General features: G+C 36.2%; 1 protein-coding gene across 1 annotated transcript; it reads right to left on the reverse strand.

Annotated features, from left to right (window-relative positions):
* Positions 1–1791: 1791 nt before the first annotated feature.
* LOC101736057 (spermine oxidase) lies at positions 1792–9341 on the reverse strand. Its single transcript, XM_012693416.4, has 7 exons — positions 9212–9341; positions 6681–6844; positions 5542–5754; positions 5121–5328; positions 4477–4670; positions 3606–3977; positions 1792–2634 (listed from the first exon to the last, which is right to left on the reverse strand). Exons 2-7 carry the CDS (start codon positions 6842–6844, stop codon positions 2373–2375), a joined length of 1413 nt encoding a protein of 470 aa, XP_012548870.1. The 5' UTR covers positions 9212–9341; the 3' UTR covers positions 1792–2372.
* Between the last annotated feature and the right edge of the window lie 2863 nt (positions 9342–12204).

The following is a 12204-nucleotide window of genomic DNA, read 5'->3' on the forward strand; positions in this document are numbered from 1 at the left end:
GCTTCTCTAATGTTAAGTGGTTATCGGAGACTATACAGCCCACTGAGTTTCTCGGCGGATCTTCTCAGTGGATCGCGTTTCCGATCCGGTGGTAGATTCTGCGAAGCACGGCTCTTGCTAGGGTTCGTGTTAGCATCGTCGTCAGGTTTGAGCCCCGTGAGCTCACCTACTAGTTAAGGTTACGCTGATATGGTCACTCAAGAACATCAGCTTAGATAGTAAAAAAAAAAGAAGACTATAGTCATCAGATCTCAAATGTATTTTACAATGGTTAATGTTTTAATGCATCATGTTTAAATAACAGGCAATGTAATAAGTACATATTTTATTGTATTATTAACATGGGATCGCCGGCTGGAGTTTGTGCAACTATATCATTTTTGCATGTGTGGATAAAATCAAAGTTCATTAAAAACTACTTCCTAACAATGTTAATTTTGATGGAAATATTATTTGTTCTATTCATTCCATTATAAGTATAAATTGGCTGTATAAGCTAAAAGGCATAAGCCTTACGTAATGTCAAGTTTATTGAGAATATCTGGGACTTTTTGGCGGTAACGTGAGGTGTGAAGTTGTGCGATTTGTTTTATTTTGTCTATTTAGTGTTTCTTCAGATTTAAATGTGTAATAACGGTGGCTTATTAGCTGTTTAGTATCTGTGAAAGCGCACAAATGTGGAAAAATGAAACAAAGCCGTTGGACGTAACTTCTCGGGATCCTCCAAAAAGTCCACTGAAAAAATCTCAGTAAACGACCACCATTTTACTGAGATTATATTTCATTCCATATCATCTCATTTAATTTAATTTCATCCCAGTTGATTAATGTCTCAAATTCTTCATTTCATTTCACTCCATATTATCATTTTTCATAAAAATATCCCATATCATATCTCATCTCATTTTATTTAATTTCATCCCAGTTGATTAATGTCTCAAATTCTTCATTTCATTTCACTCCATATTATCATTTTTCATAAAAATATCCCATATCATATAATCTCATCTCATTTTATTCCATTTCATTTCATTTCATAATGTCATATTTCATAAAAAATATATATATAAAAGATTAGTGCCTTTCCATTTGGAAAAATAAAACTACTACTACTTGAGAATATCTGTCACTTCCTTCGCCGTGGTTTCGTGGCTCGTTGAGTGTGAATTTTCTAATCTTTAAATATTTTGATAATCTCAAGAAATGTATAGCATTTTCGCATTGGTTTTTATAAATAAATTGTCGTTAAATATTATGGCGTGTTAGTTATGTTTTAACGGTCTGCACACTCGCCCGTTCCCGAACTTACATTGCCAGCTCATAGGCACGCCATACCTATGTTAATAAATTTAAGCGTAATTCTAGTTTAGTGATTTTGTGTATTTCTTATAAACATTGTATTTTAAAATTTATTAAAAACAAAATACTTTTACTATCATCTTAAATATACAAATAAAAAACTATGTGTTTTTATTTATTTTTCTGTGCCAGACGTTGTCACGTGTTTTGTTGCGTTAAAACTTTTTGGTACTTCGAGGAAGTTTAGTTATGGTTCCATCAACATACGATAGATGGCGCTTAAGTAGTTTTGGCAAAATGTTTTTCTCAGATCTAGTGATAATCACAAACCGATTATCAGTTCCATGACATTTTCATTTTATTTACTAGCTTGAACCTTTAATTCCTATCTTGCTCTGCCAATCTCAAGCCAAACACGATAGTAGATTGGCGGGAAGCTAAACCGAATTTAACTGCCACATGTACGCAGCAACATTAGTAGGAAATAACGAATATGAAAAAAACGTTTATTCATCTGAAATCTGTAGATATTGTTTTGTAATGATACCATTTTTTAAATTTCTTATATAATCTTTTTTTTTTTTTATAGAACATAAATAGTTTTCAAAAGATGGCGGCCCTGTAATTATCCTTTTGTCATTCTCATAGTTCCTGCTAGTGACCATTTATCAAATTTCTACAATCAAATGTTATTGATATAGCTATAGTAGAATAGTCAGAATATAATGTTATTTAATTAAATATTTTTCATCTGACATGTGTCTTGGATACGCTTTTTATTAGCTTCAGACGTATGTATGTTTGTAACTGAATCTTTGAACATGATTTTGACCCCCTTCAAAACGTCGGATTAACTCGAAACTTGGTATACTTATTAAGGACCGGTGACAATACAATATAAAAAAATATTGAAAAAATTTAAATTCAACTAAAAAATTAAAAATAAATAAATTTTTACAATAAAATATTTTTTTCTTAGACTATTTTTAATTCAAATTTATTAAGATTTATTTTCTATTTTTTAGTTGGATTTTCTATAAAAGCGTAATTGGTTAGTTTTTTTAAACTATTATTTATTTTTGGTTAGGTTTGACGTTTGTCTTCCCGAAGCTATCCATAAGTCGTTGAGCCTCTCTGAATCCTGACTCGACCGCTCCATGTACAGCTGAGTGTCTGTGATACGACGTAGCTTCTCCGGCAAAGCAAACTAACGGCAACCCATTGCCGTGGTAGATAGGCTCGCTCAGTGTTGTCGCACTAGCGCCGTTTTCTTCAGTGGCAACACAGCGGTACGCGTACGCGCTTCTCGCTAGTAAATTTGACGCCCACTGTGACCTTGAATTATTAAAAGATAAGTTCTAGAAACGATGCGTAAGTATAAAAGGAAATAATTACTGTCTCCTAGGAACGATAGGGTGTATTAGGAATTAAGATAAGGTATTTTTAATTGAAGTATTGCCCAAAGTGCTGTTTAAAGACTTTTTTTTTATTGCCTATAGGGCGTGTGCTCGTCTGCCTATCTAGGCAGACGAGCACACGGCCCACCTGATGGTGAGTGGTTACCGTCGCTCATGGACGTCAGCAATGCCAGGGGCAGAGCCAAGCCGCTGCCAAAAACGGCTAATGCTCTCCTTTTTGTGAGCACTCGTGAAGTGTTATTTCAAGGAATAATGTTTAAGCTCTTTTTTTATGTATTAAGAGAGTTATGCTTCACATACTGCATGACCACGAATGCGGTAGAGAACTTTTAGTGAAACTTTATCGGTGTAGATTCTCAGACGAAGTCTTTCATAAATTTATGAGACTATAGACACAACGTGACCTGACGCACGATATGACATTGCTTGTTTGACGAGGTAAAATAACTTAACCATCGTACCAACGTAGGTAGTGAGAAATACTTAGATCATGGCGGATATAATTAAAACTACATATCGAGGGTTGAAATGCCCTTTTAAGCGACATTTCGCTTAATACGCTACATTCCGCTTAATACACGACATTTATTTTTGTAATTAAAGTTCCCTTTGATTTGGTATTAGCATCAAGAATTCGATGTTTTTAATTGCAGTTCAATTATGTTATGTTTATGCCCAATTATGAAGTTTTATCAAAATTTTAACCCTAATTGGGTCTTCTGTAAAGTTGCAAAATGTCTCTTAAATCGAAATAGGTACTCATTCACTCCTCGATATATATAATTCGGAACGGAAATAATGAAATGAAAATGGAGGGGCAATTAAATCTTAGAATACATACATACATTGGATATAATTGTGGTTGCTATATCTACTACATTTGCTTACCTCAAAACAGATTTAACGGGGGTAACAGGGAATTTCTTCTTAAATATACTCAGTAATTTATCAATTCCAGCCTTCAGGTCATCGAAGCTGACTTTCTCCATAGCTTCAGCGCCTTTCCCATAAATCCAGGCAAGCAGCACATTCGGCTGATGCTGTACAGGGTCTAAGCCATATATTTCGGTTATCCAATGTTCTTCTTTGGTGAATTTAGCCTTGTCTTCTTCTTGCCAAAGTATTACGAATTTCCCGGCTGATTTTGGCCACCACGGTGTGGTGAATTCTATGTAGATTTTATCGAGCACGCAATAATGCAAACTGTTGATTGAGTTTATTTTGTCTTGGGGTAATGGTGGGCTGAAGAGCTGAGCGTGTCTGAAAGGAGAGGATGATAGTTTTCACGACAAATCAGTGATACGTTTTGCCGATAATACACTCACAGATACCGTTGATATTACAATAATGTCATTTTAGCAGCTAAAATTGTTTTAAAATTATTTCTATACGTACCTACTTAAATTAGAAAATTATCTATATATTAAGTAAAAACTTTGTACCCTTTTTTACGAAAATTGCGCGGACGGAGGGGTATGAAATACACTTAGAGAATATAGAGGAGTGCAGAATGCAACTTTTTTTAAATTATGCATTAAAAATGTATTAAATCAATAAAAAAGAAATTACACATCCTACCATGTATTTGACACACACACGGATTTAATTTTATTTGTTTATTTTTAAAAAAAACAGTCAACAAGCCGAAATAGTTGTACAATAGGCGGTCTTACCGCTAAGAACTATCTCTTCCAGACAACCGTTTTATTGCCTATCAAAAAATTAACTTCAAATAATAAGTATTCGATATTACACTTACGTCTCTTTCAGTACTGCTAAGGGTAATGTTACAATAACGCTTTTCGCAGCGTACAAGCTTCCATCGGTACACTTCACTTGCACAAGCGGGCTTATTTGGTGCGAAGGCTGGCTCGTGCCCCATCTTATACATTCCACGTGTTTGTTCAGTAGTATTTGTACGGGAATCGCTTCGTTGGGGTCTGGATATTTGTTCTGGAATCATAACTTGACATTGAAGTCGTCGTGGCCTAAAGGATAAGGCGTCTGGCGCATTCGTATCTAGGGATGCAACGGTGTTCGAATCCCGCTTGCAAGTACCATTTTTTCTAATGAAATACGTATTTAACAAATGTTCACGATTGACTTCCACGGTGAAGGTATAGCATCGTGTAATAAAGATCAAATACTCAAAATTATAATTTGCGTAATTACTGGTGGTAGGACCTCTTGCGAGTCCGCACGTGAACACGTTCAAGAACCAAATTACGAATTGCTCGCTTGTTACGACTGTTAAGATAATAATTATTTTGTCGGACCCAAAGATTTTCCGCTACAGAACAGAAAAAGATTATTCGTCATCGTCGTCACCGTTAAAGTATTTTCAAGCACGACAAAACGCGAAATCTACGCGTAAAATAAGCAACTCTTAATATAGTGTCTTACCAACAAAACGTCCAGTAAGGTCTTATAACCTCTCCCCCTCCAGTTCAGCAAGAATTCCCCCTCACAAGGCCAGTGTTCGTCCAGTCCCTTCAGGCTCTTGCCATGCTGAGGATCATCTTGACCTCCTAAATGGTTGTTCCTTTCGTATACTTCTAAAAGACTCCGGGTTAATCTCGGAAATTGCTTAAATGTTTCTTTAGTGTTTACTCTAAAACGATTGGGTGTTATTAGCCATCTCACCTTCAAGTGATGCTAAACTACCTAAGTCAGCTTTCTTGAAGTTTTTAGAAATTAGAGGAACTTAAAGACCGGTGCGAAAATTAAGTGAAAGCATGTTCAGCTGGGTTACAGTCAAAACCCAAGGCAACCTAGAAAATTAGTCTCGTTATCTTTTTAATACGAATTTAAAATATACACTTACGCATTCCTAACAAACTGCGAAATGGACTGTACATTATTCTTGTGACTCTTACATACTTCTTCGTCTATATTTGCAAGTATTTCCTTGCATGTCGCATCAGGTGCCAGATCTCCATTGGATAGTACATACCAGCTATCGTGAGGGTCTGGTCTACCAAGTAGACCTAGCGGCTCTGCTAGTTCAAACACTATATTGTCTTTTTCGCCATGACACCTGAAAGAAATTATCGTGTTTGAATGAAAAATATATCTCGTAAGATTGAAACTAAACATTTTACTATCGCGCAGGTGAGTTTCCTCTGTGTGTAAAGCGGTAATCAGAGTCCTTAGACATCGTTAAGGAAATTTCACCGCTCATCTTGATTAAGGAGGTGAAAATCTCAATAACCTTAACATGGTCGCTCTTCGATTTGAAATACACAAATGCTTGGCGGCATAAATAGTACTAGTGGTCCCGTAGTAGTCGAAATTCGACTATAATAATTGGAATTGTAAGTTTGTACACTATTATGATTGTATTTTATACTTCTATAATCAGAAATTTCGCCAAGGCTACACTATAAAAAAATATTAATGAAGACAAACAATATTTAATCTATTCTCAATTTGACAACAGACGTCAAGAACAAAAGTTTGACAATAAATAGTAGGTATGCATGCGTGTGTGCGTCAAATACATGGTATGTAGTGTGTGTAATGTTTTCTTTATTGATTTAATGTATCTTTTATGCATTATTTTAAAAATATATTAGCATTGTACACTTTTTCTCTATATTCTCTATAAGTGTGGAAAATTTCATACTCCTCCGTCCGCGCAATTTTCGTAAAAAGCGATACAAAGTTTTTGCTTCACGTATTAATATATAGTATATTAGTTAGGTCAGTGGTAGCAACTTAAACGTCCCAAACACCAATAGGTAATACTCGAAGTAAACTAACCGTGTCTTGATTGCTCAAGTTGTTGTCTATTACAAATGTTCATCATCAGCGGACAAATACTGACAATCTTAATATCGTATGCTTTTAATCTTTACCACTAGTTGAAAATAATTTAACGAGAAATCAAGGTAGAAAGTCAAAATGACGATGATTCGGGAAACAAGTCATGAATTTGCAAGATTTTTACTGATAGACGCATACCATGCAGCTCCGATATCCAGGGTACTGTCACCGTATTCAATAGTGCATATTCGACCCCCGATTCTGTCCGCTGCCTCCAAGCCGAGGACTCGCAGACCAGCGTCATGGAGTTTCCTTAAAGCTGCGACACCGGCCGCGCCGCAGCCTATTACGATAACGTCCATCTGGAACAAAAGATTTTGAATGAATTTTGCTTTGATTTCACATAGACGTTAAACTTGATATCAAATCAGTTTTTTTTATTGCCTTTGTAGGCAGACGAGCATACGGCCCACCTGATGGTAAGTGGCCACCGTCGCTCATGGACGCAATGCCGGAGGCAGAGCCAAGCCGCTGCCTACTATTAAGTACTATTACTAGTATAGAATTAATTGAGGAGTAGCTGATTATTATATCGGGCAACTTTCCTGTTGTAGATGAGACACTCGGTACTTCTGGGATACCCGCGTACACCCGCTTCAGAACCCGGTTCTCCCCAATCCGCGCATTCAGCTCCCCCAGAATATTTGACACAACCAAAAGTTCCTTCACATCTTTGTTTTTTCGGACATACCAACTACCGTCAATCTTCTGAACTGGCGCCAATATCTTTCTTAGTACCGCAGTCATGCGATAAATAAATATTCGTGGATTCTTTAAAGATGTTTCTTGTGATGTTTATATTTTAGAGGTTAAAAAACACAATATTTTGTTTAGTGCCTTAGCAATACGACAACGTTACGGTCCACTTGATAGGGATTGATCATGTTCGCTTACAGAAGTTCACAATCATAGAGAAAAAGACAAGCCGTCGCGTGCCTTGCGTGCCTGAGAAAGCTTAGCAAATCTCGATTTAAGAAGACCATGTTAGTGCTCAGGAAACTGTATGGGAGATTTCGTTCCAATGTTGGACTGTATGTCCAAGTATGGTTTCTGGTAACGCGCTTCGGATAAACAGAGTTCCAGGTAATACGGAAGAGCATTGCTCCGTCGGGAACCTGTTATAGCATTTCAGCGCCGTCTTCTATGATTGAAATAGCAAATAAACTTTGCATTTCAGTCTTAATATTATCATAACAGAAATGCAACATTGACATGATCTTGAATTATTAATACAACGATACCTTGACCTCGTTGTATTATCGTTCACTTATCATTGACGAAATATCTTTAAATTACTAATTTCGTAACAATAAAATTCATTTATATTATATTCATTTATATAAGGCGTATAGCCCACGCTAATTCGTACCACCAGTCCACCATTTTGGCGCGAAGTGTGTGGTGCGATCTAGTCTGAAATTGACAGTTGTATGCTACTGAGACTTCTACGTTAGATCTTATGACGAGTTTCTTAAAACCAGGTGCATCTATACGTCGTGTGCACAATCCATATAAGTAAAAGCAAAAAGGCAAGTAATGAAAACCAATTGTTTATGTTAACTATAAGTGTGGAAGAATTTAGAGGAAGAGGTAGACTTAAGAAGAAATTGATGGATTGCGTGAAATACGATATATATATTATGTAAGAGGAGAGTGAGCTAAGAAATGGTAGGTAGGTATATGATAGAGGAGTATGAAAGGAAAAAACATGTTGCGCCGCCCCCTAATGACTGGGAGAGGGCAGGAGAATGATGATGTTTAGGTTAACATATTAAAATGTATTCAACATTGATAAAAGTTTTGCCATACTCTTCACTAATCTCATATCGTATTTTCCAATGCGAAAAACAAATGTTGCTGCATGTTGAAAATTACTTACAAAAACCTAAAAAAAAACAAGAATCCTATAATTTTTTAACCTTTTCATTAAACCAATTTAGGTGCAAATTGCTTCGAATATCGAACGACATGTTGATTGTGAGAGGAAATATCAGTTTAAATCTATTTAGATTAAATTACGACAACATTAAACATTTTCATTTAGGATCAATTCTGCGTCGGTTTTTTACTGCCGGAACAATATTAAAATGTCATGGACACACATGATAGAGTTGTAAATTTTGTGCATAACCTAGTTTTCTAAACATACGCATATATATTTTTTTATTGCCCTTGTAGGCAGACGAGCATACGGCCCACCTGATGGTGAGTGGTTACCGTCCCCCCTGGACTTCAGCAATGCCAGGGGCAGAGCCAAGCCGCTGCCTTTACATAGAATATGGTGGGAAATTGGCTGTGTCTGGCCTAGAACGATTGTACTCTTGAGTGTCGTAAGAGACTAAGGGATATGCCGGAGACCAGTTAGGCAATGTTCTCTGACTGTACTAGCACTCTGCGATAAAAGATCCACTGACTCTCTAGGCCGATCATTTTAGTAGGTCGCAGTTCCGATCCTGTGGTAGGTTCAGCGAAGCACCGCTCTTGCTAAGCAGATGTCAGGAAACTCTTTCAGGCTGACACCCGTGAGCTAAATAGAAGCCAGAGTAACTCGTCAAAGCTACAGACAGTTAAATTGATAGACAGACAGTTGTTATGCATTGAGCCCTCAATGCGCTATATCAAGAAAAATCAGTACCTAAATAAGTTAGTAATGTAATTAATCCACTTACATATTGTCGATTTGAAAACGAACAGTAATAAAATATATGTATATAAAACTCCACAACTGCTTGGAACAAATGTTGTTCACTATCTATGTAAAAATTGTGATAGTTGTTACTGAAATATAAACAAAATAATTCTTATCACTATTTTATTGGTCGTTTATCTTCATTTTAAGATATTCATGTTGTCGTCGTAATACATATAATAAACAGCGAATCAAATTGGAGCTAATAAAAATATTCTGTCCCTTACTTCGAAAGATCTCATATACTCGTATAATTAAAAGTACTTTTACGGTTTTGTGTCGCGTTTTTTTACCCTTTCCGTTTATTATTATACTAGCGACCCTCCCTCGCTTCGCTTCGGGAACTGTAATTTATTATTGATTTCTCCACTATTTAATGGATGTTATTATACATATAAACCTTCCTCTTCAATCACTCTATCTGTTAAAAAAAACCGCATCAAAATCCGTTGCGTAGTTTTAAAGATTTAAGCATACATAGGGATATAGGGACAGAGAAAGCGAGTTTTTTTTTTAATAAATAAAGAAATAAATATTTGCTAACAATCACGCCACGTTAACTGGTCCCGTGATAAGTTCGTAAAGAACTTGTGTTACAGGTACCAGATAACGGATATAAATATGTAAGATTTTTATTATACACATACATATATTTAATAGACATCCATAACCCTGGAAAAGACATTTATATTTATCATACAAATATCTACCCTTGGCGGGATTCGAACCCGAGACCCCCCTGTGTAGTGACCAAGTCACTTACCACTATACCAGACGGCCGTTAAGACGTTACTTTGTTTTATACTATGTAGTGATTTCCTACATTTCCAATAATTTACAGTTTTTGTGGTTAGGTGATATCACGTAAAAGTAGTTTTAATTATTTCCGATAAACCGAGAAAAATATTAGGGTTTCAGAATTAGGATTTACTCGGTGGTGCAGTAGTTAGCACACTTGACTATTGCGCCGAGGGTCGTGGGTTCGATTCTCACATCGGGCAAACATTCGTGTGATGTATAGGTTTGTTTGCTCTTTGTTTGATTGTTTATTAAATATATTTGTATATATTTAAACGTTTATAAGTATGTCAGTTAGTGGTATCCCTAACAAAAGGAATTCTAATTTGAGGACGGATGACCGTGCGTGATTTGTTTCTAGTTATTTATTTATTAATATATCTTTTATGATACCAATGTAGTCGGATTGATAAGTAATAGTAGTTAATATATGACGGTTTTCATGTGTAGGTCACTAACAAATTTATAATACGGGGTTAGTATGACATATGGGATCAATGTGTGATAAATGTCATCTCAATTATAAATACAAAAAACGGTTTACAACGTCTTCATGTTAATAAAAGAAAAATTGAAAAATAATGCAGCGTAAAATTCTAAACAAAACAAGTCTAAAATCTGAAATTTAAAAAAAACATTTGTGTTTTCAGTGTAAAGGGAGTGTATATCAATGAAAGAAAATTATAAGCACAAACAACGATTGATAACGGTTTAAAAAAAAAGGTAACATTGAAAAATATGCAGCGTAAAACTCTAAAAACGAGTTTAAAATCTCAAATTTAAAAAAAAATGGTGTTTTCAGTGTAAAGGGAGTGTATATCAATAAAAGAAAATAAAATTATTTAAATGTTTGTTGTACGCATGTAGGCATGTTTTATTTAGAAGAGTATTCCTTATTCTAAGTGCCATGGAAGCGCGGTTTTTGTTATAAAACACCGTATTGCATCTCCGTGCGTCGGACCGGACCAGCCGCATTCCTAGATCCACCCTCACTGTGACACGCGGGGTATGACTATTGTGACAACAATTCGTGGAAATTTGTGGACAGTATTTTATTTATTATTATTTTTTTCCTAGCTAAGCTGATGGCCTTGAGAGGTCATTTCAGCGTAACCCTAACAAGTAGGTGAGCTCACGGGGCTCTAATCTGACGACGACGCTCACACGAACCCTAGCAAGAGCAGTGCTTCGCAGAATCTTCCACCGGATCGGAAACGCGACCCACTGAGAAGATCCGGCGAGAAACTCAGTGGAATGTTTCTGTGGGTTAATTTACCCGCACTCCTAAACGGCTGGACCGATTTGAATGAATTTTTGTGTATCTGCATGCATTCACAGGACAACGTCTGTCGGGTCCGCTAGATTAATATAAAACATGGGTTCCTTTTATAAGTTAACCGAATAGTTATTAGATAGAACTTACGTCTTGTCGCTCGTTATGAAAGCCTTAAAAGTATTTATTGCACGCAATGATTCTGCTGTTGTCTGTAATACGAATAATCTTATTTGACTTTTCATTTGGAATGGATTCAGGGGTGGTAATATTGCGATATACTGCAGTATACACAACAATCACCCATGACATTGACAATAGTCGCTGTCACTAGCACTCGTGTACATTTTACACACGGGTAGCTACCACTACCCTGCCTATTTCTGCCGTGATGCAGTAATGCGTTTTGGCTTGAAGGGCGGAGCAGCCGTTGTAACTATACTGAGACCATAGAACTCACGTCTCAAGGAGGGTGGCGGCTTAGAATAATTATTCTAAGGGTGGCGGTATTTACGTTGTAGAAGTCTATCTAACCATTTAACACCAGGTGGGCCGTGAGCTCGTCCACCTACCTAAGCATTAAAATATATATATTAAAAAGTGTGGTGATGCGAGTGTGCGTGCAAGTTTTTGTCACTACAGGACAACGTCCTTGAATAATGATTGATGATTAACGTAGCTTTTAATTCGAGATTTTGCAATTTATAATTAACAGAGAACAGTAGGGACGATTCAAGAGTACCTACTAAGTAAGTTTCTACTGTATCAAATTTGTGTAACACATCCCTAAAATAAATTCTCGCGTCATCTGAGTTAGAGTTACCACAGATAAATGAGTTTGAAGTCTCACTTGTGTTGGAATAACTGTTAACTCGTTTATAGCCGTGGCAAAAAATTGTTTT

This window comes from Bombyx mori, chromosome 21 (genome assembly GCF_030269925.1).
Source record: "Bombyx mori chromosome 21, ASM3026992v2".
NCBI classification, from domain to species: domain Eukaryota; kingdom Metazoa; phylum Arthropoda; class Insecta; order Lepidoptera; family Bombycidae; genus Bombyx; species Bombyx mori.